Source organism: Aspergillus puulaauensis, chromosome 2, assembly GCF_016861865.1.
Source record: "Aspergillus puulaauensis MK2 DNA, chromosome 2, nearly complete sequence".
In the NCBI taxonomy this organism is placed as follows: Eukaryota; Fungi; Ascomycota; class Eurotiomycetes; order Eurotiales; family Aspergillaceae; genus Aspergillus; species Aspergillus puulaauensis.
In genome coordinates this window covers 3,791,773-3,816,576 of record NC_054858.1, presented here as the reverse complement: position 1 = coordinate 3,816,576, position 24,804 = coordinate 3,791,773, and the positions used below count along the sequence as shown (strand labels likewise).

The window sequence follows — 24,804 nt, the reverse complement described above, 5'->3', positions numbered from 1 at the left end:
GCAAAATCGTGGATTCAAAGATAAAAGTTCAGTAGATGATAGATTCATTGCATTTGAGTACGATGTTTTATGTTTATTTAATGTAGTCAGATTTAAGACATGGTAGTCGAGAGCAATACCGCAGAACCATCATATTGCCTGTCAACTAGCCTAGTGGGTTGGTTATAACAAACATGAATCTGTTGAGCTGCGTATAGCACGTGCAGCTTAAATATCCAGGAACCCAAACCATATCAGCCTTTAGTCCAACATAGCAAACCCAGTGCATCCAAGGCCATTCAAACCTCAACCACTAGGCCCAATGGTTATCCAGTCCCCATGGATACCATTCTGCTTATCCTCCGTGAACTTGTGCTCATCACACTTACTGTCGGTATGGTGATACTCAAGAGCAACCTTGCGCTTCCCGGAGTAGTAAAGCTCGCCATTGATGCGATCCCCCCGTTTACAGTATTTGACCATGATGTCGACGGCATCTGCGATATCGCCGGGTTCGATTTGGCTTGTGATCCCCTTGTGCTATAGAAAAGTGCCAGATTAGCTTTTCGATTACAGGACAGCGCAACTTAGTTGGAGATGGTAGGATACGTACATAATTACACCAAGAGAGAGCGCTATCGTCGATGCATTTCAGGAACTCGCATTTCCCGTACTCCAGCTTTGGGGGGATCAGGAAGCTGTTTGATTGTCCCTTTGTGACGGCTTTCTTTAAGTCGGGGACGTGTTTCATGCGAGCGCCGCCTTTTAGAGTGCATGCCACTGTATATGGATCCCGGCCCTGAGTTAAAGAGCAGAAGGGTTAGTGGAGGCTGATATTGACGATTGCAGGAACTTACGGCGGCGGCAATAGCTGCGAAGAGGGAGAGGATTGTTGCTATGAGATACCTCATTTTGGCTGGATTGAGGCTGGATTGAGGCTGGATTGAGGCTGGATTGAGGCTGGATTGAGGCTGGATTGAGTCTGGATTTGAGAGGTCGATATTGATATTGATTGCTTGTTCAGGATGATGGAAGTATCCACCAGTTGACTGAAGTGGAAACAGGAAAGAAGAGTATGGTTCAAGCTATTATTTATGTGGAATTGCAGTGTGCGATACAGTGAATATGCTATTCCAGGGCACGTGCTCTCTGTGTTGTGCTTCATCTCAGAGCTTCACCTCAGACTTGACTGCTCAAAACACAGGACTGCTTTGCAATGTCATTCACGAGTTATTCCATGATATTTGCTATATTTGGCACAACTAAACATAGAAAACTGGTCAGGCACTGTACCTTACGATCGAATTAACCACGAGAACCAACCCGATACTCATTCACACTGCATTGAATACTGAAGCCTGCAAAGGAATGATGACCAGCTCGGTCAGTATGATTGCCGGCCCCAGACAATTGACGTAGCTGCTCACCAAGTCACCAGCATGAGACCTTCGAACCGAAACATCCAATCCATGCCATACCAAGAGTTCTATATCCAACTTTCACAAACAGTCCTATATTTACTCTAAGCTTGGACAAGCTCCTGCCGATCTCGGCGCCCACATTTACCCCACGTCTGGCGAGAAGCCGACTCGGTTATTCGGTTACCTTATATACACCCTCCCACCCCCACCACGCCATATACCGTACTCGAGGAAAGAAATCAAAGGAAGGAAGCAGAGAAAACTCAGAAAAGAAAGATAGAAAAGACAGAAGAAAATGACATCCCAAAACACACGCACAAGAACCCTCGTCGAATGGGCCCTGTCCCTAAAGTATGACACCCTACCCAACGCCGTCATAAACCGCACCAAGGACTTCTTCGTGGATACGCTGGCCTGCGCCGTCGCAGGCCGGGACCACATCGCAGTGACATCGATGCTGGAGTACGCGAAGAAGATGGGCCCCGCGGACGGGAAATGCGAGATCATCGGGTTCCCTGATGTGCGGACGTCTCCGGCGTTTGCGGCGCTGGTTAATGGGGCTTCGGCGCATGTTGTTGAGCAGGATGATTTGCATAATAGTTCTGTCATGCATCCCGCGACAATCATCTATCCTACTGCGCTGGCTGTAGCGCAGGATGTGGGTGCGAGCGGGAAAGAGTTTATAACTGCGTGTGTTATCGGGTATGAATTCGCTTGTCGGGCTGGCGAGTATTTAGGGAAAGCTCATTACGAGGTACTTCCCCTTACCATGATACCCCCCCAGTTACTAATATGTATATAGAAATTCCACACAACAGCCACAACAGGCGTGCTCGGCGCCGCCGCAACAACCGCGTACCTGCTCCGTCTAAACGTCGACCAGTTCGTCTCCGCGATTGGTACGGCCGGGACGCAGGCTGCTGGACTGTGGCAGTTTCTGCTTGACGCGGCGCACAGCAAGCAGGTCCACACGGCGCAGGCGTGTGCGACTGGTGTGTTCTCAGCTTATACCTCGGCGTTAGGGCTCCTAGGAACGGCCGATATCCTAGAAGGGTCGAGGGGCATGGGCGCTGCGCTAGGGAATCTTGATCCAACCCCTAGTGCGATTGATGGCGATCTAGGCAAGAAGTGGTCTGTTCTCGAGTCAAGTTTCAAGTGGCATGCTTCGTGCAGGCATACGCACCCTTCGGCTGATGCGCTGCTTGCGCTGTTGAAGGAGGAAGGGGTTAAGTATACTGATATTGCGGGTATCACCGCATACACATACAAAGCGGCGATTGATGTGTTAGGTCTCAGTGGAGAGGGGAAGACAGTACACCAGAGCAAGTTCTCTATGGGCTTTGTGTTGGCTGTTGCGGCGAAGAAGGGGTCCGCTGGACTGATGGACTTTACGGAGGCCGATTTAGTAGACCCTGAGTTGCGGGAGTTGCAGAGAAAGGTGAGCATGGTTCTTGATGAGGATATAAATAAGGAGTTTCCGGCTAGGTGGCTAGGGAGGGTTGTTGTTGAAACAAAGGATGGGAGAACCTTGACGAGGTCGGTGGATGTCGTGAAGGGGGATCCAGGGTGGACGTTGACCAGGTATGTTCCTGCCCTAATCTCTGGGATTAAGCTGACTTTTTCAGGGATGAAATTGAGTCAAAGGCTCTGGCGCTTGCGAAGTATGGCCACGTCCAGGACATTTCTGCCTTCAAGGATGCCGTGCAGAGGATATGGAATTTGGAGTCGCAGGACAAGATAGAGAGATACTCATTTGCTTAAATAAGGAACTGTGACTAAAGCTTCAACAATGCATAGCTATGCACCGTGGCTCATTCATTCATAAACTCATATTAGAATAAGATGCCGAGATGGCCATAGACAATCCTGGTCATGCCAGTGACAGATGTAACAGATGAACGATATGCTGGACAGCATCAACAGAGAATGAGTCCCGCCTGAGAAGAGACCATACAAAGACCACTTCCTAGCACCTCTTGTCATCTCCAGTGTTAGAAGGACGTGCGATAAGAACTCTCCAGTCATCGTTGTGAAAAAGAGTGCCAGTAGTTCCAAATACAGGCTGGCAATTCTGGAGAATCTTGGCGGCGCCATCAGCAATGTTATAGTACCCGGGCAGGTGTCTGTGGCGGTTCATCTATATGATGATAAATCAGTTAGTGCTGTCTAGCATGAGAAGGAGTAGGAGCCCACGTCGTTGCACCAGTAGATACCCGAGTCCCACGAGCAGCTAACACGCTCACAGGTGTGTGCGTCGAGATGGGGCTCGCCTTTGACACCGCGAAGGTAGTCGATGCCGACTTCGATCTCAGGTACATTGACATCGCCCCAGTCGCCGCAGGTGACATGCTCGTACTCGCGAAGCAGGAGGTTTGTGGAGTTGACCTGGCTGTCAGGCTGCTCGAAGACAGAGGAGGGAACTTTGACTGAGACGGGTTGGTTTGGCTGGTTGGGTGCCTATGCAGAGTATCATTAGTATTGTGTTAGTATAGAGAAGATAGGACATACAGCAAAGGCAGTCAGAGCAAGCAATGCAAGCAGAAGGGGCATCATGAGGGAGTGCATGGTGAAGGTAGTTGAACGAATGGATGAAGCTTTGAAGAAGCAGTTAAGAAACGAGTTCAAGAAGTAGTCAAAGAACGAGAGTAGACGAGAGTGAGAGAATGAAGTGAGAGTGAGAGAGAGAGTGAGAGAGAGAGTGAGAAAGAGAGTGAGAGAAGAGAAGGCTGTATTTATAGCTGTGTGTCCCGGTGAGAGCTCGCTTAAACGTGCCTTCCCCATGGGGACAAACAGGCACACTGTGAATTGATAAACAGTCCATTTCTTTCTAGAACATCCTTAATCCGAATACCACCTAGAGTGGACAGAAATCGACAGGTGAATACTGATATCCCTCCCTCATGGCCAGGCCGTCTTCGAGCCCTCATGCGTCTCTCCCTCTTCCCTCAGCAGGGAATAATTATACGTATCCAAGAGAACCCCGTTCTTCTCAACAGCCAACCTCCTCCTGCCCTCAAAGACATACCCAGCCCTCTCCAGAACCTTCTTGCTCCCATCATTCCCCTCAATAACCTCCGCCTCCAACCGAATCAGATGCTCAAAGTTGGCAAACGCCCACGCCGAAAAGAGCTTCACTGCCTCTGTCGCAATGCCCCTCCCCCAACTCGTCTCGCCAACCCAGTACCCGATTTCCATGGTGCGGTGGTGGATGTCAGTCTTGGGCTTGAGCCCGATGGTGCCGATCACGGAGTTAGTTTCCGCGTCGCAGATGGCGAAGTCGCGGACGGGCGACTGGGACTTGGTGAATTCGATCCATTTCTTGGCTTCGGGGACTGTATATGGGCTTGGGAACGCGTTGGTCATGTAATTAGTGACGCGGGGGTTGTTTGCCACTGCGGAGAGTGCTTCCTCCTCTGCGGGGGAGTCGTCGAACTGTCTGATCAGACAGCGGGACTTGGGCAGCTGGAGGATTGGTTGGGACATTCTGTATTCAATATAATAGATGAGTGAAGAAACGTTATCACAGTTATCAGCTGGAGGTGGAATAACAGAAAGTTATAAATCGGAGTTGAGTCATAGCCGCATCTGGTTAGCACCGGCTCTATTCTTAGTTATCATAAGGTCAGGGATCATGCAATAACATGCAATATAACATGCAATCACTTTGCTACAGTTCCAGTTCTCTAACATCGCCCTGTCTTGCCTCTCCAACACTGCTCCTCTTTGCTCTCTTGGGCGGCCTTCGTGGACTCCCTCTTCCATCGACAGATCCATCGCGATGTTGAAAGCGAGCATAAACACAAACAACCAGAAGAACCGTATCTGCAAATGAAAGAACGAATCGAACAACAGACTCTGGCAGCTGGGTCTTCGGCTCGAGCCAGAATGCCATAAGCCTGAGAGGTATGAGGGATAGGTATACGTTGGGCTCCGAAAGCCATTTACAGATGGACAAAAGCAAGCCGATCACGTTGGCAAACGAGACCAGAGTGAAAGTATTGACGAAGCCAAATCTGCTAAACCGCTTAATGAGGTGTTGACCTTGTCTCCATGGGATATTCGCTCTGCAGGCGTAGTCGAGTTCGTCTTCTGGTGTTGGTTCTGTCCATTTTTTCCACCCAGCTCGCAGACAGTCACGGCAAGCCGGGGTGTCCTCGTTTCGTACTGCGCACACAAGACTATCACATCTGAAATATTTATCGACATTTCCCTGGAAGAGTTCCAACCGATCGGTCCAAAACCCCTTAAGCCGCCCATCGCAGTCATACGGCTCATTGTGCTGCAGCCACCGGCACCAAAAGTCCAACGACTCAAGACCAACGTCTTTCCGGCCCCAGAAGTACTCACTATGGTTAACAGTGCAGTGACAGTCTGGAACATAATTGAGATTCTGCAGCTCAGCCTGCACCAGTCGCTCGAGTCTCGTCGGCATCCGGATAGGCGTTGCTGGTCTTGCTCGCGACGCCCATGTCCTCAGCTGGCACTTTTGCAGGTGCGTCACTGTTCGTTTCTTGGTGTCGGTGGACTTTCCGATCTTGAAAAATGGGCTTTCGTCTAGGCGGTCGAAGAGAATGTATGCCTGTCCTGGTTCTCATCGTAGGAGGCTGTCATTACGTCTCTCATGTCGCGGAATATTTCTGGGAGCGTATGTCGGTTGGGGGTGAAGGAGGGTATTTCAGTAGAGTCGTCAGTCTGAGAATCCTCGGGGCTTGAAAGCTCTAAAGCTGAAGTCTGCTGCTCGAGTCTCTGGCTTTCTGTATCATCATGCGATCTTGATTCCAGGGCATCAGATCCAGGTCGAGCTGATTCTCCATCAGGCGGCGGACCCCCGAGATTGCGAAGTATGGCGGCAAACTCCGGCGACCGGTTCCTTCTTTCAAGCTCTTTGATAAATCGATAATTCGGAGTCTTTCGACGATTCTTATTCACGCGCCTCGACTCCCTCCTTACACAAGGGGAGGGCGTCTCTGGCAAATCCTCGACCAGCGAGGTGAGATCGTCCTCATCCAGCGAGATAGGCGGGATGGGCAGCCCCAGAAACGCCTCCGAAGGCGAGTGGCTTGTAAGTAACGGAGTGGCAAGAAGATCGCTAGTCAAAGCCATTATCACTTTTGAAAATGAATCCCCAGTGGAGCAGAGAAGTTGCCACAACGACACGGGCCGAACCTTCAAATATGGAGTGGGAGCCCATTCTGATGCCACAGCAAGGCACTCTGCCAGCTGCGCCTGGGGCTGTGTTGTATCCCTATCTGTGTTTGGCGCCGGGGTGGTGAAAATAGAAGCCTGGAGGTTGCTTTTTCTTCTTGAACCACTGAGGGACAGGAGAGGGCCAGGGGTCTCTGTTAGCTGCAGTAGTGCCACGCCGGTGTTTGATATAGCAGGTGTCTGGCTGTGGCTGAGGTCTATTCTAAGTACTGAGTAGGCAGCCATCATGGCGGTAACAGTTTCCATTCCATTTCCTTGTTGGGATAGATACTTTAGATATGCAGGCTAATAAGACATCAAGCCAAAGGCTCATAACTCGGCGGCTTCAGTCGAACAACAGTCTCCGCCTCCACAGCAAGAATCACAAACCCCTCTACCATCACTTTCTCAGCATAAAGCACCGTAACGATGCTATGATAAAATATCTACAACCTCCCCCTAACAACCCTCGCATTCCTCCCCCTCCACCCATCCAGCTCCCCCAAGTCCCTCTGGGGCCATGGATGCGGTTCCTGCCCCGTCTTAACCGGCGTAGCACCAAAGCGCCACTTCCAGAGCTCTGCATACTCCTTATCCAGCTTCCCTTCCAGCATATCCGCAATATACTTCCCGATAATCGGCATGAACTTGAAGCCGTGCCCGGAGCCCCCCGTGCCGATGTAGAGGTTCTTGGTATTTGGGAATGCGCAGATGCGGAAATTGACGTCTTTGGTGTCGCCGTCCCTATTAACTCTTATTAGTGATTCTTTCCGTGAGGTGAATGTATATTAACACGGCAGGTAAACTCACCAGCACATCCGAGTTGAAACCCATTCTCGATCCGCCAGCTCGGGGATCATATCGCGGACAAAAGATCGCATTTCCTCTTCGATCTGCCGCGGGACGCCGTCTTCAGGATAGTCGGCATGCGAGTGACCTAATGAAGCCCCGGGAATGTGCGAGTTGTAGTAGTTTGTGATGAAGCGGCAGCTGCAGAGTTTCAGTAGGCCGTTTTCATCCGGTGGGAAGAGGATTCCTGACAAACTATGTTAGCATCGGCATGATTAAAGCGTACGAGGTAGGTAAGTGCATACCCTGCTCGAAATCATCCACAATAGGAAGACCCTTATATTTCTCCGCCTCCTCAGGTGTCAGCTGGATCACACCGACGCAGTGCGAGCGCGCGATGATCTCGTCTTTTGCTTCAACCAGCGCTGCTGTATTTGCACCCGTGCAGACGATGACAATATCGGCGAGATGGGTCTGTCCATTGGCAGCTAGGGCGCCAATACATTCGCCCTGTGCGTTGAACAGGAGTTGTTTCACGTAGCCAGCGTCGCTGGAGACGTATTTCACCCCGTTTGCCTGGGCAGCCTGTGAGAAGCGCAGAAGTGCTTGGCCGGATGGGACCTGTCCATTAGTATACAAGTCATGAAATGTAGATATTGATAGCACTTACCCATCCAGCTTCAGGGCTCCACAGATTCACCCAACCGTTAAACGCCCCCGTAAATTCAGGCCAGGTCCTCTTCGTCTCTTGTACACTCAACCATCTAACCCCATTTTTATCGGCCTTTTTTGCCCCGTCATACGCAGCCTTTAAGAACTCCCTCGTCATATCATGCGCCGCCATAATCCAGCCCGTCCCCCGGAACAAGCCTCGGAAAAGCGACTTGGGGTCTTTCCACACTCCCATGGCTTCTAGGCCGAGCTTTGTGTACAGCGGGTTTGGGTAGTCATACCGGATTATCTTGTTTAGGTCTGTCGCTGCGGCTTCTTTTGAGGGTGCTGGGAATCTGTCCAACACTGTGACGTTGGTGTATCCACGGTGGGAGAGGTGGTAGGCGGCTGAGGTGCCGAAGGCGCCGCCGCCGATGATCAGGATGCAGGGTTGGGACATTTTCAGAATACTATCTCAATGATGAATATGTACTGTTCAACGCTATACTGGTCGGGCGCTTTTATATCTTGAGTCCAGTTGAAGAAAGACTGGATTATGTTATGCTGGCCGGGCACGCACCGGCTCCTACGGGACGAAATCGTATATATTGCCGTAGCGGCCGAGTATCCATATCAGCACAACGAAGGAGTTGGAGATATCTCTACCTCCAATTGGACGGACAAGAATCGCACTGCACTGCATGTTGGAGACCCGCCGATGTGCCAATCAGAGACACATCTCCAAGCCGTAGCGGCCGAGGAGACAGGAAGCACACTATCAGATTTGCGGGGGAGGGCCTCGCCAAGCTGGCAATCTGGGGTTGGAGAGTTATTATAGATATGTAATTTGGGAGATAAGAACACATTCCTTTGGGTTTGTCAGGTATAAATGCCGCCTCCTTGCCACAGTGTACAGATGATCCTCTCCACATACTTTTATTCCACTTACAGCAAAACATATTAAATATCCCTTGTTCTCGCCATGCAAGAAACGAAGAAACAGCCTGAGAGACCCGATACCCCTGTGAAAGACAAAGACGAATATGGTCTGGCTCTGTGCATCCCGGCTATGCCTCCCCTGCTGCACTGCCTTGCCGATGCGGAACGGGATGCTCTCGAGAAACGGCTAGTCAGGAAGCTTGACATTAGGCTGATGCCAATGTCAGTTTTGATTTATATACTAAACTACCTCGATAGGTATGGATCCGAGACTGGGTGTGCTCTTGAATGATGGCCCTAATCGCCCCAGAAATGCCATTGCAGCCGCGAAGCTCGCTGGAATAGAAGACGATTTAGGCCTGTCGTCTGTCCAGTTCCAGGTATTTGATACTTCGAAGAGAGACTGCAAAAGCTAATGCTTTTAGACCTGCGTCAGTATCCTATTTGTCGGGTGAGTTATCCATAGATCCAACATCCTTCAATGAGGTTGACAGCCCTAGATACATCCTCATGCAGGTTCCGTCGAATCTCTTCCTCACTCGAGTCGGGAAGCCCGCACTATACCTTCCTACTTGCATGGTTCTATGGGTAAGTCGATGGTTATTGACAAACTCTATACAATGTCCATCAGCTTACCATCCATCAGGGGATTCTATGTGGCGCGAGTGGCGCGACTCATAACTATGGAGGGCTTTTGGCATGTCGGTATGAGACCCTGGATTCACAGTTTCTAGCTGGCTAACATGGAAAGATTCCTTCTGGGCTTTGTCGAAGCTGCATACTTTGTAAGTATCAGTATCCCTACAATTCGTGGATGTAAACTAATCCCTCCAGCCTGGTTGCATGGCGACTTTGAGTGCCTGGTACACGAGCAAAGAGCTTTCGTTGCGCACTGCCGTTCTCTACTGCGGATCCTTACTATCAGGCGCCTTTTCTGGCTTGATTTCTGCTGGAATAACAGATGGCATGGATGGGTGAGTATTACCTCACAGCTGGCATGTTTTATATGGCTGAAAGACACAGTGTCCGAGGACTCCTCGCCTGGAGATGGCTGTTCATTATCGAGGTATCCCCCCTCTCTACAACTAGCTGAACCACTGTTAACATGATACAACTGTTCAGGGCTCCATCACCGTCGTCGTCGCATTCTCCGCCTACTTCGTCCTCCCCAACTTCCCCCACAACAGCAAAGGCTTCACCGAGCAAGAAAGACAAATGGCCATGTGGCGGCTGAACGCAGACATGAACACGACCGAGACCGAATCCGACACCAACGAATCCAAAGGCCTCACCCACGGGTTCAAATCCTGCATCTGCGACCCCAAAACCTGGTTCCTGGTCACCATCGCCTTCGGCTCAACCTCCAGCGGCACAATAAGCAACTTCTTCCCAACAGTCGTCGAAGGCCTAGGCTACGACCGTATCAGAACACTCTTGCTAACTGCACCGCCCTACCTCCTCTCCTGCCTCGTCGCCATGGCCGTCTCCCGTAACGCAGACCGCACGGGCGAGCGATACCTCCACCTCACACTGCCCCTCTGCGTCTCCATCGCGGGCTTCATAATCTCCGCTGCAACCACGCAGATCGCCTCGCGCTACTTCGCTATGATGATCATGCTCCCCGGTGTCTATACAGCGTTTATCCTATCCATGTCCTGGATCGCGACTACGATCCCGCGCCCGGCAGCGAAGAGAGCAGCTGCGTTGGCGCTGGCAAATGCTATTGCGAATTGCTCGTCGATTTACAGTCCGTATCTTTACCCGAATAAGGATAAGCCGAGATTTGTGCTTGCTATGAGTGTTAATGCGGGGACGGCGCTGTTGGCGATTCTCTCTGCGACTGGGTTTAGGGGTTTGCTGAAGAGGGCGAATAGAAGGCTGGAAGAGGAGGAGGTTGAGATGGGGGGTGGGGTTAGGGGGTTTAGGTATCTTGTGTAGGACTTTGCTGGATACTTTCGATTGATTTATATATCAGACTACCTCAATAGGGCTAAGAGGTCAAAAGTGCTCCAGCGATGAAGGGAAAGACTCAAAGATAGCAGTGTCGAATCCTGTATTGCCAAAATCGAGCAAATCATTCCATGCAGCGAGATCACCGATATCATCTGTAGTAGGCCCGGTAGACCCAGTAGGACCAGTTGTAAACAGTCCCTCGATATCCCGAATCATCTGTTCGTGGTCCCTCGAGGCAAGGTTGCCCGCCTGGGCCATTTCTCCTAGCAAGTCCCGGACAGCCTGGTACGACGACTTGGTTTCGGTGCTGGGGAAGGAAGTCGGGGATCTTTCGATGATGAAGTTGCTGATTATTAGGATTGTGAGACTCGAGAATATATGCAGTGACTCCCAGAATCCGAATTTGGCTGCAACCGTTTAGTCCTGTTCCCTAGCAGTAGTGGGCTGGAGGGGTAGCACACCTATCTTATGGCACTTGTGAAGCGCTATTTGGATGAAACTGTTGTCCCTCGCTGCTCGTAGACATTCTGCATTCAGGCTCACAAGGTCACTGCTGCGACTTGCAAGGGGTGCCTGTTCTCTGACCAGAGAAGACAGCTGTTTCAAGAGCAGCGGCCGCAGTAAAAGGATATAGCACTGTGGTAAATGTAAGGAGCTCAATAGAACATAAAGAAAGCAGTGAGGGTCTCACCTGGTTATATCTCATCAAAACTGATGCAATAGTACGCATCTCAGGACGAGCCAGTGTACTCTCTGCAAACCCCCCATCCTCTGCATATTCCAAAGACGCATGAAACTCCTGTCGCCAATATCGCAACGCCTCCAGACACGGCGCAAGCAGCCTATGCGTCTCATCCGCATCACCAGATCGCAGCTCCGATATCCGCTCAATAACCCGGTACTTGATACGATGGAGTTTGACCTGCGCCGTGAGATGCTGCGGGTCAGAGAAGGCCTCGCTCGCATCCATGGAACTAAGACTGCTGTTATCTGGGAAGCCGACTCTGTCGTCGTCGAATCCGTCTGTAGGTGCTATGGATAGCTCCGTGCAGGTCATCAGGTCCATGCATATCGCCGTCCACCAGACTCTCTTCCTGTGTTCAACCTCTACGGGCTCGATGTCGCGGGGGTCTGGGGTGGTTGATAGCCCCATGACTTTTGCTAGGCGGAGGGCCATGCCTGCATAAGCGTATGCTGTTCGGCGCCGGTTTAGGGAGTAGGAGTAGAAGGCCTGGTTCGTTAGCTTTATAGATGGTGGTTCGGGATATTAGTATCCTACGATGAGGTTAAGGGCCTCGATTTGCTCAATCGTGGGCTCCTCGTATGACAGTTTGAGCAGGAGGAGACCCTGTTTGAATAGCTCAATTCCGGGAGGAGCAACTACCTGTCCAGCCTCTGGGGAGATTTGAGTGTTGGTGTTCGATGCGGTCGTCTCGTCGATTGTAAACGACGGGGCAACCCTGCAGGTGTATGACTCTCCCAAAGCCAGAACCACCGAAAAGCAACAAATCCAGGCTTTGTCTACTGATTGCTTGTGGGGAGAATTATAGGTTGCCTCCATCTTGTCGTGGAAATGCTGTCTGTGGTACCAGTGGTAGTCGGAACCGATGAAAGCCTCGAACTGGTTGAGAAGGTAGAGGGCGTAGGAATACGGGGGAAGCTTGACAGCTACCTTTGCACCTGCAAATATTCGTATCAGTGCACCGCACTCAGACGTGGATTATCGCTTACTGCTGTCGTAATCTAGCGGGACATAGGTGTATTTGGAGATCGAGTGCTGGGGATGATTGTGCGAAAGCCCATTTCTTGAAGCACTAGCAGGTGTTTCTGGGATAGCATTCTCGTGAGACTGAACAGGCTCTGTACCGGAGCAGGCACCTTTGAGCTTTGATACAAAGTACTCCGTCGTTGAATTCTCAATCAGCCGCTCGGGGTTTCCATCATGCGGGCTTTGACGCTCAGTGTTTCCCCGTGTAGGAGTATCTCCATCCGCTCGCGACGACTGCCTGAGCTGATTAACCTCATTCTGTAGTGTGCGTACATAGTTCTCCGGCACCTTTATTAAACGATCTTTGGCGGCAAAGATGCAGTCTCTGTTGGAAGACTGGCATCTGGTACACGGGCGTTCTGGATCACAAGTTACAACTCTGCGGCCTCGGGCATGGAATACATCGTATACAACGTACCGCCGCTGCATTTCACTTTCTGGGTTCTGCAATAGTGGCAGGCATTGGCTGACCTGCCTTTGAACCGGCGCATGCTTGATTTCTGGTGCTGTGCATGAGTTGGAGATTGGACGTTGCGATCAGCTTCGGGCCTCGGATCGTTGGAGTCCCGCATTAACTCACTACTAACTTGGCTAGTGCTATTCAGGTAATATAAGGATTCATTGTATGGCTGATGGCAATCCATGCTGTAGACCAAAGCCAAGTTGGTCCAACCCATGCACTCGGTCAATGAATGCTAGACGGTCCAGAACTCCCAAGCCGTCTTCACTGGCAACTCAGTGAATACTCCGCACAATCTGATATTTCTACGCCGTTAATTCCTCTTACAGCGGAAATGTAGGCCGATAAAGAGGAATCCATGGTATAAATACCCCTCCTAATATCAGAATTCTGCTTTCCACCTTCACCCTCTTCATCCACCCTTTGCTACTCAAGCATCCTTACGCTGCCCACAATCATGCAGTTCCTTACTTCAATCCTCCTGCTGGCAGTCCTTGCCCTGACTGTAGCTGCTGTTCGTACCCATTCCATCGTCCCAAACTTTAACATACTAACCAGGCCTACTCCACAGGCGCCCGCCGTCGACACCCTCGATATTGAAGCCTTCGACGCCATTGACTACTCTCTGCCGCGCTCTGCAGACCGTGACATTGCCTTCGATGATACCGACGCAGCAGCCTACGCTAGGCTCAAGGCTGGGGCTAACTCAACCCTCCAGGCGCGCGACTACAACTACGAGCTCGAGTGCAACAAATACTGGTTCGTCCACAGTTATCGTGTTGTAGAAGGCATGAAGTATCTCGACAGGCTTACAACAACGCCCAAACTTGGACCATCGCGATGCACACGGGTCAGCTGTTCGTGGGAAACAGCTATCCACTGGTGCAATGACGTGAGTTATTCCCCTATCCCATCCCAAGAATGCATTATTGATTCTATATCCAGGACCCGGACCACTCCATGGAGCTCCAGTGGTTTGCACGACTTGCGCGTAGCGCCGAAATCATTGTGGACCACTGTGCCAACTCGGTGGGGATGGTTTCCGGGACCCTCTACAATGCAGATGGCTGGAGAGTTGTTGTCAAGAAAACGGGGGATGTAGAAGGGGACCCGAAATGCTGAGGCCAACTGATATCACACCCTCCATTCGCTCGTTCGATGGATATTCAACATGTCTGGTGCTTCTGTTATGTGTTATGAGTTGTGATGATCAAGATATTATGCTGGCTATTGATAACTATACTGAAATGCAGAATGTACTATTTATCCAATCGTTCTCCTGCCTTGGATGGCCGATATGTGCAACTACAGAACTCAATCCTTCTCACCAGCGATCACTGATATAACTCCTTATTCTCCTCAATATTATGTTATATACAGCAGGTTACCATCCTTCACCAGTCATTGATCCTCTAATGCGACTATAGATCTAACAGGCCCAGGTCTAACCTTAGCCCACCCTATACCAAAGAATATGACTGCCTACATCCACGCTCTGCCACCGCGCAGACGCCAGATCCACCTCCCGATGCCTCCATCGAATCAGAGTGGGCAAGGCCAGGATGCCAACGCATCGAAAACATTAGTCCACTCTAGATCGAAGCTTCGAAGTTGTGGAGATAAATCAAGCACAAGCTCGTGGAACGCAGCTGCCTGGAGTCTAAATCAATATCCCCACTATCAACGTAGGATTCTTTTTTTAGAACATGAATAAACATTCCTCTATAGTTAATCATACTCATACTCAACGTCTATGGATGGTAATATAGGACCACCAAGTTATTAAAATCATATCAAAGGCCGTCCCGGGTATAAACAACTCGTAAAAGGCATCAAATCAAACCATCAGAAAATCCAACTATCCCCATGCGGTACCTTCGACCAGTCCCTACACAGCCCAAACGCCGTCCGACAGAACTTGCCCACCTCCACCCGCAGGTTCCATTTTCTCCATGATCCCTGTGCGTGGTGGTACAGCCGCGCCGCATGATGCGTAACAGGTTTGGATCCCATATCTCTGAACCGACGACTCCCTGGACTTCTAGGCATTAGCTTTTGCGTAATATAACCATGCAGATGTTGTTGGGTAGTTACGTACCTAAATCCCGTAATCGGCAGAACGAGAACATCTTCAACGAGCTTACTGACGCCCCCATCAGGGCCATCTTGCAGACCTGTCACAGCATCCCAGCGCAGATCGCCCTCCGTCTCAAGATACGTGCGCACTGCATCCGTAAACGCGATCGGGCCGGTGAGATTCACAGGATCAACGTAGTCGAGAGTCCCCGGATACGAATCCGGTAGTGGCTGCTGGGTACCCATCATACTATCCCTGGCGTATAGCCGGATCGTCGCGCGCAGACGATCGATGAATATCTGCAGGATTGGATGGTGAGGAGCGAAAGCGAAAGACCACTGGGTGAGTTGGACTGGGAAGAAGTAGCCCATGCGCCAGTAGATATCGCGCTCGGGGTCGTTGTCGGCTTCGATTCCGACGATGGCCGTTACGGGTTTGGTGGAGTGGTAGGTCTTTAGTGTTTTGTGGTCTGTCCAGGGGAGTAAATCGGTTTGGGTTATCCATTCTGTGGGTGGGCGGATGGGTGCTGTGTCCATGTCGGCGTACTGCTGAGGGTTAGATATGGCTACTAGAAAGAGGAGGAGAGATACGTACAACGCCGCCAATCCATTTGCAGACCAAGATGCGAAAGACGTCGGATCGTTCGACATTGCTGGGCAGAGCGTAGAACTCGGCCTCGAAATCTGGTTCGAAGTATCTCATGAACTGGGCGACGCCGACATCATCCCAGAATAAGTATGGGATGTCGTTGTCTTCTACCACGCGCATCCACTTTTCTGCGCTTTCACGGTATGCTTTCGGCCAAGCCTCGACGTTTTTATCCTTCCATGTTTGGTGGATGATTCGCGGTATGTTCGAATTGGGGATGTGGCCCTGGGGATCAGAGCTGGTCTTGTTGCGAACGAGTTCTGCAGCAGCCAGGATGGCATCAATAGCGCTCGTAGATCTTTCCGTCCATTCTTTCGGCAGGTGCAAAGCTATAATGTAAGACGGGGAGGTCAGTTGGTGATACTCCTGGTCTATCAACAAGACGCAACCTACCTCCACCTTTCACTCGGCTGCCTCGAATGTACTTTGTGAGCAGTGGGTGTTCGTCTTGCTCATTTCTCACCACCGTTCTATGTGACTGCCGCAATGAATTCCAGCAGACGAGTGCCGCCAGGACAATCGCAAATGTGGCCAGTCGTCTGCAGTGTCGTGGGAGTAGCATCCTGCAGAGCAGTCGCATAAGAATAGCAGGCTAAGCATCCAGGGGCGACGGTCTCTTCAAGTACCCCGTATTGGCGCTAGGCATCGCATCGCCTTTAGTTTGGTGTCTTGGTCCATACGAGCTGTTCTTACACTGCCTAGTGCGCGGCGGCGCCAATAACCGCATCGAGCAGGATAAGCTTGCGAGCCAGTCCCCCGTCATCACTCGAGGATCTGGAGTAGGCTGGCCAGTATACTCCAGGCTTCTGTAATTCTTAGTGTCTCTTTTGATTGGTTTGGGCGTAATTGTCCCGGCGATCCCTGCGGTTTCCTACTTGTGCTCTGCCTCGGTAGTGAGGCTGCCAGCAGCCCATTCGCGGCACAGGCAGCACAATACCTTTTTTTAAACATTGAAACACTGTTAAATGCCAATTTTGTCATGGATTCTGCCACCAGGATAAAGCAACGCGTGGCGCGATTTACGAATCTGACTGCAGAGTCGGTGCTATTTGGAGAACGCACAATGCTGTCCTTCACGACAGAACCAAACCCCAAAGCTGAGACGAAGACTAAAATAAGAGCACTGCCAATATTGCAAGTGAGAACCTTCTTGCGAGCTGGCAGTCCCTTGCAATAACGCTCGCCAATGAAAGCTAAATGGCGGCGTCCACTAATTTGAGGCGTCTGTTCAGTAGGACCAACCACGATGCCCCCTTTTAGCACGCTCTTCCCTGTTCTCTTCTGTTCTCTCCTGTTCTCTCCTGTTCACTCCTGTTCACTCCTCCCAGCTACGAAGTACTGTATAATTTGCGCTTTTTTCAGTATCCCGTTCAAAGCAGTACTAAGTCCAGCAAAACCACCGGCGCATCCTTCGTCGTCTAAGCCTCACGAAGCGCAACAAATAACCTGCCAGTGCATTACTCAAGCACCTAATAGACTAATCATGCATACGTAACCACTTACTCTGGCGAGAGCTAAATACTCAATGGATGCATTTGCCCACTGCGCCCTGTTGGCTCTTAAAAGTTCGACTGGGGCCAAGTGCAGAGCCTCGATGATCGTCGTTATTCTCCAGTCAGGCGGCCCGACAAACCTAATGCGGACAAGGCTGTGGTATTACCTATGGCTTATGTTGCGTGAGCTTCTCATAATCGCCTTTCTCAGCTCGATACCCAATCAATAATCTCTATAACCTGTGATAATTTCCCTGAACAATATCTCATATATTTCTCATTATGTAGTGGCCGTCTAACGATATCTAGACCTCATTTGCGTCCCCTCGAGCATTGAGAGCGACTACCAGCAATCAGCAATACAATCCAGTGCTTTAAATAACAGTAAATTATCCATCGCTCTTATAAAGGATGGAAATCCATTTTCCTCGGAACTTTGCTAACGGGACTATCTTAGAAGATCCAGTATCCACGTGCTCCCCCTTGCCCTACCCTGTATCATATGGCTAACAGCGCAACGGCAGATTCCAAACAGCCGTGCTTTATTGCCGAAAAATCTCTCATCAGATCTAACCGTGAAACTCTGTTTTCTGCCGCCAAATGGCTGTTGCAACTAGTTGTTGTTGCCGGCGTAGATGTTGCTGACACAAATAATTAACTTCCACAGCAACGAAAACAAGAGTAGCTGGACATTCGTAAAATAACTTTCAGGAACGCTTGCCGGTATATTAGTTACTTCCGGTAGCCTCCTTCAGTTCGCGCTATATAGCTCCTCATAGTCCTGTTATGTATCCCGGACTCGATTCAAATTCCAGCCTTGCCCGCAATGCTCTTTTAATGGACAACTTGTGATCCTTCCTATTGTGAGAAAAGTAGACATTATCCAAGGTGATATCGAAGTAGCAATCAAAGATCCAGTCAAGCTTCCAGCTTAGGGCTATATCCTCGTTAAAATCTCCTGATGTGGTATAGACATACAGCGCCGAAAATTGTACATACCAGCACATATCAAACTCTCCCAGGCACAACTGTATAACCATTACCTTGTTTCTGGACACAGAGCCTCTCACCATTCGCCGCCTGTCTCGATACTTCCCAATCAGGCAACATAAATCACGTGTTTTATACTTATGCAGCATAACATTAATAATCTGCACAATATCCACTCGATGACGTCGACAGTATACACCCCACCGGCGACTGGAAATGAGCATCCATGATGTAAAGTGTTTCTCCCCCTCATAAAGTGGCCAAAGGACCTGTTCCTGAAGGTTTGACTCTTTCAATCACACACCCACCAAATCACCATGTCAGACGTCCCCGACTCACTGGCCCAAGACCGGCCGGGCCACCAAAAGATCGACGATGCCTTCGAGGGGAAGACGAAAGCGCAAAAAGAGGCTAAATTAGCGGAAAGTAGCGCCAGCGGGCCCACTGATAGCCATATTTTGTCTCAAGTAAACCCGGACGAAGAGGCGAAGGGTCTCGCCCATAAGGCTGGCGAGGATAACCAGCTCTCTGATATTGGCTGGGGTAGGTCGGATGTCATTGAGGAGCGGATTGTGCAGGGGTTGTCGAATGAGGATCTGTTCTTGTTGATTCGACGGTTTAATAAGGTGATTGCCCTAAGTGATACTTTGCTCTTCTGGTGTGAGATGTGAGAGACGTAGTTACTGATCAATGTGTAGCAAATCTACAATGTCAAATCCGTCCCTGATGCCCCGTTGCAGAGACTCGATCTGAATCGTGCAGAGGATGATCACTTTTCTCCGGATAAGCTCCGCGCGACGCTGGAGCGGTTCTATACAACCATTGTTATTGGTCTAACGGCCTTTGTTAAACATATCGCGAGATTGCGCTCGTGGAGAGAGCCCCGTCGGACGACCGCTTTCTGCTCGGTATCTCCCATATCCTAGATGTATGGCTAACCAGGCAGCTAATCCAAGTCGACAGGTCTACTTCATAGCATGTCTCTTGGACATCCTACTTCCTACAGTATTCACCGCGCTAATCGTCTTGGTCGTCTTCCCTCAATCACGAAAACTGCTATTCCCTCCTGCGCCTATTGCGTTGGTCAACACAGAAACAGGCGGCGTCCAGAAACCCAAGGCTGGGGTTCTAGGCTCCCACGACAGCGTAACAGGCGCACCGGAGAAATTCAAGGGCGAGGCAGCCGAGCAAGAAGCCAGCAACCTAATTGCCAGCGTTGCTACTGTGGCCGTGGGGAGTGCCGCTGGTAAACATGACCAAGGGACACCCCAGGATGCTCCGATGGAGGACCAAGTCCCGGATGCGATGGATATCGTCTCTAAAGCCGCTGATGCGCAGGCCGCGGCGAAGGGCGAGGATCCCTCTGATGACCATGATAAGACACGAGATCCGATGCGGCAGACCGTTCTTAATGGCGCGGACCAGGCGATGCGGGTCATGGCTGATGTGATTGATACCTGGGAGCGGTTTGGGAAGTATGTTTTCTTCTTGATATGTTCGATAATTTTGCTGATAGTTGGCAGTGCGCTGTCGCCCACGCCTCCGTTTTCGATGATGACGCCCCGTCTGCGCCTGGTTGGCGTGCTGGTATCTGGGCTCCTGGCGGCCATTCTAACATCCAGCTATGTATTCACCAAGATGAGCACCTTGTTCGCTGGCTTTGGCTTCTTCGGAGACCCCATTATCCAGCGTGGCATCCAGTATCTGGACCGCGAATATCCACACTGGAAGGAGTTGTCTCAACTGCAGAAGTATGTCTCTGCCACAAGAATATGGACAATTGCTGATATTCCACAGTTCTCTCTTCAAGGGTGTCCCGACAAATGCACAGCTCACCCTAACTTTGCTGCGTATCGGAGAAGCAAACGCTGCGCCATTGCCACCACCTCCTTCAGACTCTCTCGGTAAAGCGCCCTCAAGACCAGCCTCCATCGACCACAAACAGCTCGCTATCGGGGCTACATCAGAGGAAATCGACCGAGCCGCAGCCCCAGAGCCAAAACACCATCACGACCACCACCACCACGAAAAAGCCGACGAGCAACACTCAAAAGAAACAGACAAACACTCTCATAAAGAAAAGAAACCTCTCTCCGCAAAAGTCCTCAGCTTCTTCCGCGGCACCACAGCCGCCAGCATCGAAAGCAAGCTGGCCGTGTCCCGCGCCAGAGCAGAAGTCCCCGTGCTCGGGACTTCGCACGCAAAGAACCAGAAGGGCGTTTTGCAGAAGAAGGGCCTTGAGATCCTACCCTCTGGCCCTGTGGAGTTCGACGCGCGGTATCACGGACATCGCGGGATGGCGATTCTCGATTCCTCGCATGAGCCGCCGGTGCTTTATTTCACGACGGACTCGACTGCGCAGCTGGGTGATTATAGGCTGGAGAGCCGCAAGAAGGGCAGTGTCTATTTCGATATTCCCGTTACTGATATCAGGGAGATGAGGAAGATTGGTGGGATGGGGTGGAAGGGGAAGCTGGTTACCGGCTGGGCTGTTGGGGGGAAGGAGGTTGTTGATGGCATCGTTGTCACTGGCAAACAGGCAGACCAGACGTTCCGGCTCACGGCTATGGGGAAACGGGACGAGCTATTTAATCGGCTGGCTGCAATTGATGGACAGGTTTGGCAAAGCTTTTGATTATCGTGGACAAGTGCTAAGGCTATCCAGGTTTGGAGATAGGTGGTTAGGCTGGTATAGTATGGGAAGGGGTGGTAGTATCTTGTTTTCTGCATAGCGGGTTGTTTGACTCAGGCTCATATGTATAAGTAGTGAATCAGTGAATATGACTCTTTCTTTTGTGTACATAGGTAGGGAGAGGTTTCTACCTAGCCATAGTCCTGTAACAGCCCTACACAGCCCATTCACTTCACTTCTCTTCAAGTCTATATATTTGATATCAGCCCTGTTCCCATAATCGAATTCACCAAGTGAAAATCGCGGTTCTAAGGATTTTTCAAAATGTCATCCTCGGAAACTGAATCAGATCAGTCTGACCAGGCTACTTCCCCCAAATCACTTATTCAGACTACAATGAAGGACCTGTTCCTCTGCGGCCAATATTCCGATATGACTGTGACCTGTCAGGGGTTTACTTTCAAAGCGCATCGCTCCATTCTATGCACCCAGTCGGACCTTTTCAGAGGCGCAATGAGTGGGCACTTCAAGGTCAGTTGCTATATAACATAGTCCAAGCTGCTGAACTAACCACTGAGTCTAGGAGGGCATCACTCACACAGTTGATCTCCCAGATGATGACCTTGAAACGGTTGAACGCGTTCTGTCATTCCTGTACTTCAATGATTACCACGAAAAGCACCATATCAAGGATCTAGGTCGCCATCTGGAGTCTCTTGAGGATCATCCCCACCCGCACTGGCCTACGAGAAAACAGCGAGCCACTAGCGACGATCTTGGGGGATACACTCACGCTGAGGTTTATGTTGCCGCCGATAAGTTCGGAATCCCGCCTCTGAAGACGTTTGCTTCAAACCGCTTCGAGGAGTGGTGCGCAGAAAACTGGGAGTGCCAGATCTTCCCAATAACACTCGAGCATGCCCTCGCCATCCTGCCCCCTCACGACACACTGTTCCAGGAAACCATCGTCAGCGCCATTTGCACCGATGCGCCCCGAATTCTCGAAGACGATGCTATGACGAGATTTCTGGAATCGCATGGGAAGATTGCCTCTGGTGTTCTCTCTCAGCTAGTCCAGGACGACAAGATACGGGGAGGGACGCAGGTAGAACATATTGCCAGCTTTATCAACTGGGCCTTGTTGAAAGACAAGTGCAGTATTTGCCATGTTAAATTGCAGGTGAAGCTAAGGCCAGGCGATTTCGAGAGCCGAATGTTTCATTGTGCGACCTGCAATACACCTTATTATCGTTGACTTTCCAGATAGGTGGTATTGAATCGGCGTTATATGTCTCTTGTCGGGAAATGCCATCTGTATGGGTTTAGGGAAAGCATAGAGTCGATAACGGAATGTATCTACGAGCTTTGATTGCACAATATCGCCTAGAGTACCTAATATGTCCCTCCGTAGCGATCACGCAGATGCGTCTCCACCGTAATAGACTCATGCAGTGGTCTCTCTCCCTCTTCAATGCAGGTTGGGATACATTCAAGAACCTGGTCCAGCAATCCTTCGTTAAAGAAAGCAATGCTGTATCGATCTTTACCCGAAACCGGCGAGATAACACGGTGGCGGGTTGATTTGTAGCGGTTGTTCGTCCACCGTTCTATACAGACGTCAATATTGCTATTAATACTCTGTCAACTGTGGTCCATACCCATCATATCGCCGATATTCACAACGTAGGCATCGGGGATGTATTTCACCGGACACCATTTGTCCTCTGGTTCGTAATATACCTCCAGTCCCCCAACTGATTATCATTAATCTTATTTCTCCAGATAGTGGTGGCAACCTTACCCTCGTCTTGAAGTAGGAGAGTCAGCGCCCCAAAGTCAGTATGGGCTCCTATCCCTCTTGTTCTGGTGGCCATCTCCTTCGTAGTAGGCGGGTACCGATGCGCTCTACACATCGTGATGGCTTGATCCACCGTTAACATTCAGAATGATAGTGAGATTCATCAACTTACAATCTCTACTCGCAACAAAGTCATCAAAGTACATCTCCTCCAGCTCCAAACTCAGCGCAAGCAGTCGAAACACCGACTTGCTCAACTGGTGCACTTCGTTAAAGTATCGCATAAAAGTCTCCCGGAATCTAGGACAGATACTTTCCTCAAGCCACTGGTTCGGACCTTGCAAGAATCGCCCAGGGGGTAGTTCAGGGCCGATCATGAAGCCTTCTTTCTGGTCCCCGCCCATCGCGGCTTCGAGCTTCTGTTCGCCTACAACTTCATACCCTCGTAAACATTTGGATTTGCTCCTGTGTACCTGCTTCTTCACGTCTTGGGGTAGGCTGAAGAATCCTTGCAGACTTTGGAGCGCTGGGAGATCAGCGGATACTGAGTGCCCGGTTATTTGGAAGAAGCCGGGGTTCTTGCAGGCGGATTGAAGAGCTGCAACTATCTCTCTGGTCTTTGTTTTATCATTTTGTAGATATCCGGAGATGTCTATGACGGGGATCTCGATCTTGGATTCGGTTGCGTTTTCAGTCATGTTGTTGGGAATGCTGGCAGAGGGAGAGTATCAAATGCGGGGAAGCCGCATTTCTGGCAATTATACGAGCCTCAGATAAGAAATGTCTTTATTGGCTCAAACTAGTCCGGTGCAGGTATCTTGTATATCATATTTAAAGGAGTTTTTTTATTGTTCTAATGACCACAACTCTCTAACTGTACGAGCAACTATTCAATCAAGCCTGTATTCACTTTTAACACCAAAGTCAAGTCAGTATCTTTGAAAAAGGATATTATCGGCTGAGCCTAATTTTAAATAGCAGCTCATCGTGCAGTTTACCTAGTCAACTGCTCATACGCCGGGATATTGTCGGTTGTCCCAATATATACAGCGGGTCTATTACCAAAATATATATCCTCCATATGTGCTTAACAAAGGACATAATTGGATGATGCCAGCATGGAAGACTATTGTATGAATACAGAAGCTTAAACTTATTTCAACTACTCCATTTATCTATTGGCCACAAGGCAGTTGCAGAATTCATAGGCTGGATGGTGAATGCTGAGCATAAATAGTATAAAGCGCAGCAGGGCAGAGATCAAACAATGCAAACTATGTCACATGACTCACATCAGCTAATGCTTCTCGTTTCACTTGACATCAAGTGTCCAATTTACGTTTCAGAATGCCAATCTCAACGGTAGAGACGCCTGAGCAGTCAAAGACTCGGTCTGAGAATAATAAATTACGGGCTGTATCAACTACGAGGTGAAAAAGACCCGGACCGTATTTCGCGAGAAATCTCCGGGGTCCTCACCGAGCAATTACCACGGCAGCTTGCGTAAAGGCCACGTCCTTGAGACTCCCATCGTCCGTCCGCGGAATGGACGGAGACAGAGCAATAACCGAGGCCCAGCGGTATACGCGCCAAACTTGCCAAACCTGGCAGCCGTGGGAAACCGTCCATACCGTCCATACCGACAGAACCGATCAGCTACTGCAGGTTGCGACCAGGGGACACTGAACGATAAAAAAGGCCATTATTGCAGGGTTCAGAGACTTTTCTAACGCCAGCGGACAAAGAACAAAGTTGGAAGAGAAGACTCGGGAAAAGCCGCCGGAACTAAGGGCGCAGGAGCAGCATCCTGGCATCCTGGTGCTGGCAGCTAGACGTTTGGGCACATGCTTCGTCTGAGTGCCCCTTAACTTATTCGGGACCGTTACCTAATCTGGGAGATCACGCGGAAGTTACCGTACAGCTGAAGCAGCCCCAAGCTCAGACTGACTCACTGTGGTCAGCGTGCTGTGTCAATTGTATGCATCACAAATAGTGCTTCAAAAAGCGAGCTGGCAGGGAAAC

General features: G+C 50.3%; 13 protein-coding genes across 13 annotated transcripts; 5 read left to right on the top strand and 8 right to left on the bottom strand.

Moving 5' to 3' along the window:
- Nucleotides 1-285: 285 nt before the first annotated feature.
- On the bottom strand, nucleotides 286-890 carry APUU_21570S (uncharacterized protein; the record flags this gene model as incomplete). Its single annotated transcript, XM_041700336.1, has 3 exons — nucleotides 286-519; nucleotides 593-778; nucleotides 837-890. 3 exons carry the CDS (start codon nucleotides 888-890, stop codon nucleotides 286-288), a joined length of 474 nt encoding a protein of 157 aa, XP_041553332.1.
- Nucleotides 891-1,695: 805 nt separating this feature from the next.
- Nucleotides 1,696-3,161, top strand: APUU_21569A (MmgE/PrpD family protein; the record flags this gene model as incomplete). Its single annotated transcript, XM_041700335.1, has 3 exons — nucleotides 1,696-2,154; nucleotides 2,203-2,981; nucleotides 3,026-3,161. The coding sequence occupies 3 exons, from the start codon at nucleotides 1,696-1,698 to the stop codon at nucleotides 3,159-3,161; spliced, it is 1,374 nt and encodes a 457-aa protein (XP_041553331.1).
- Nucleotides 3,162-3,366: 205 nt separating this feature from the next.
- On the bottom strand, nucleotides 3,367-3,965 carry APUU_21568S (uncharacterized protein; the record flags this gene model as incomplete). Its single annotated transcript, XM_041700334.1, has 3 exons — nucleotides 3,367-3,537; nucleotides 3,594-3,857; nucleotides 3,909-3,965. The coding sequence occupies 3 exons, from the start codon at nucleotides 3,963-3,965 to the stop codon at nucleotides 3,367-3,369; spliced, it is 492 nt and encodes a 163-aa protein (XP_041553330.1).
- A 333-nt stretch (nucleotides 3,966-4,298) lies between these two features.
- On the bottom strand, nucleotides 4,299-4,883 carry APUU_21567S (GNAT family N-acetyltransferase; the record flags this gene model as incomplete). The annotated part of the gene is made up of 1 exon (XM_041700333.1): nucleotides 4,299-4,883. One exon carries the CDS (start codon nucleotides 4,881-4,883, stop codon nucleotides 4,299-4,301), a length of 585 nt encoding a protein of 194 aa, XP_041553329.1.
- A 184-nt stretch (nucleotides 4,884-5,067) lies between these two features.
- Nucleotides 5,068-6,830, bottom strand: APUU_21566S (uncharacterized protein; the record flags this gene model as incomplete). Its single annotated transcript, XM_041700332.1, has 2 exons — nucleotides 5,068-5,979; nucleotides 6,015-6,830. The coding sequence occupies 2 exons, from the start codon at nucleotides 6,828-6,830 to the stop codon at nucleotides 5,068-5,070; spliced, it is 1,728 nt and encodes a 575-aa protein (XP_041553328.1).
- A 200-nt stretch (nucleotides 6,831-7,030) lies between these two features.
- Nucleotides 7,031-8,484, bottom strand: APUU_21565S (FAD-dependent oxidoreductase; the record flags this gene model as incomplete). The annotated part of the gene is made up of 4 exons (XM_041700331.1): nucleotides 7,031-7,328; nucleotides 7,395-7,620; nucleotides 7,679-7,994; nucleotides 8,044-8,484. 4 exons carry the CDS (start codon nucleotides 8,482-8,484, stop codon nucleotides 7,031-7,033), a joined length of 1,281 nt encoding a protein of 426 aa, XP_041553327.1.
- A 522-nt stretch (nucleotides 8,485-9,006) lies between these two features.
- APUU_21564A (uncharacterized protein) lies at nucleotides 9,007-10,901 on the top strand (the record flags this gene model as incomplete). The annotated part of the gene is made up of 9 exons (XM_041700330.1): nucleotides 9,007-9,221; nucleotides 9,274-9,343; nucleotides 9,389-9,414; nucleotides 9,464-9,551; nucleotides 9,610-9,668; nucleotides 9,715-9,748; nucleotides 9,798-9,937; nucleotides 9,987-10,029; nucleotides 10,086-10,901. 9 exons carry the CDS (start codon nucleotides 9,007-9,009, stop codon nucleotides 10,899-10,901), a joined length of 1,491 nt encoding a protein of 496 aa, XP_041553326.1.
- A 60-nt stretch (nucleotides 10,902-10,961) lies between these two features.
- On the bottom strand, nucleotides 10,962-13,175 carry APUU_21563S (uncharacterized protein; the record flags this gene model as incomplete). The annotated part of the gene is made up of 6 exons (XM_041700328.1): nucleotides 10,962-11,323; nucleotides 11,378-11,552; nucleotides 11,608-12,147; nucleotides 12,196-12,596; nucleotides 12,648-13,043; nucleotides 13,103-13,175. The coding sequence occupies 6 exons, from the start codon at nucleotides 13,173-13,175 to the stop codon at nucleotides 10,962-10,964; spliced, it is 1,947 nt and encodes a 648-aa protein (XP_041553325.1).
- Nucleotides 13,176-13,601: 426 nt separating this feature from the next.
- APUU_21562A (uncharacterized protein) lies at nucleotides 13,602-14,266 on the top strand (the record flags this gene model as incomplete). The annotated part of the gene is made up of 3 exons (XM_041700327.1): nucleotides 13,602-13,658; nucleotides 13,716-14,036; nucleotides 14,090-14,266. The coding sequence occupies 3 exons, from the start codon at nucleotides 13,602-13,604 to the stop codon at nucleotides 14,264-14,266; spliced, it is 555 nt and encodes a 184-aa protein (XP_041553324.1).
- A 766-nt stretch (nucleotides 14,267-15,032) lies between these two features.
- Nucleotides 15,033-16,431, bottom strand: och3 (glycosyltransferase family 32 protein; the record flags this gene model as incomplete). Its single annotated transcript, XM_041700326.1, has 4 exons — nucleotides 15,033-15,177; nucleotides 15,243-15,766; nucleotides 15,816-16,198; nucleotides 16,263-16,431. The coding sequence occupies 4 exons, from the start codon at nucleotides 16,429-16,431 to the stop codon at nucleotides 15,033-15,035; spliced, it is 1,221 nt and encodes a 406-aa protein (XP_041553323.1).
- A 2,238-nt stretch (nucleotides 16,432-18,669) lies between these two features.
- On the top strand, nucleotides 18,670-20,987 carry APUU_21560A (DUF3292 domain-containing protein; the record flags this gene model as incomplete). The annotated part of the gene is made up of 5 exons (XM_041700325.1): nucleotides 18,670-18,978; nucleotides 19,051-19,260; nucleotides 19,316-19,827; nucleotides 19,876-20,103; nucleotides 20,150-20,987. The coding sequence occupies 5 exons, from the start codon at nucleotides 18,670-18,672 to the stop codon at nucleotides 20,985-20,987; spliced, it is 2,097 nt and encodes a 698-aa protein (XP_041553322.1).
- A 321-nt stretch (nucleotides 20,988-21,308) lies between these two features.
- On the top strand, nucleotides 21,309-22,239 carry APUU_21559A (BTB/POZ domain-containing protein; the record flags this gene model as incomplete). Its single annotated transcript, XM_041700324.1, has 2 exons — nucleotides 21,309-21,515; nucleotides 21,568-22,239. The coding sequence occupies 2 exons, from the start codon at nucleotides 21,309-21,311 to the stop codon at nucleotides 22,237-22,239; spliced, it is 879 nt and encodes a 292-aa protein (XP_041553321.1).
- Nucleotides 22,240-22,376: 137 nt separating this feature from the next.
- On the bottom strand, nucleotides 22,377-23,480 carry APUU_21558S (isopenicillin N synthase family dioxygenase; the record flags this gene model as incomplete). Its single annotated transcript, XM_041700323.1, has 4 exons — nucleotides 22,377-22,591; nucleotides 22,643-22,738; nucleotides 22,786-22,905; nucleotides 22,955-23,480. The coding sequence occupies 4 exons, from the start codon at nucleotides 23,478-23,480 to the stop codon at nucleotides 22,377-22,379; spliced, it is 957 nt and encodes a 318-aa protein (XP_041553320.1).
- Between the last annotated feature and the right edge of the window lie 1,324 nt (nucleotides 23,481-24,804).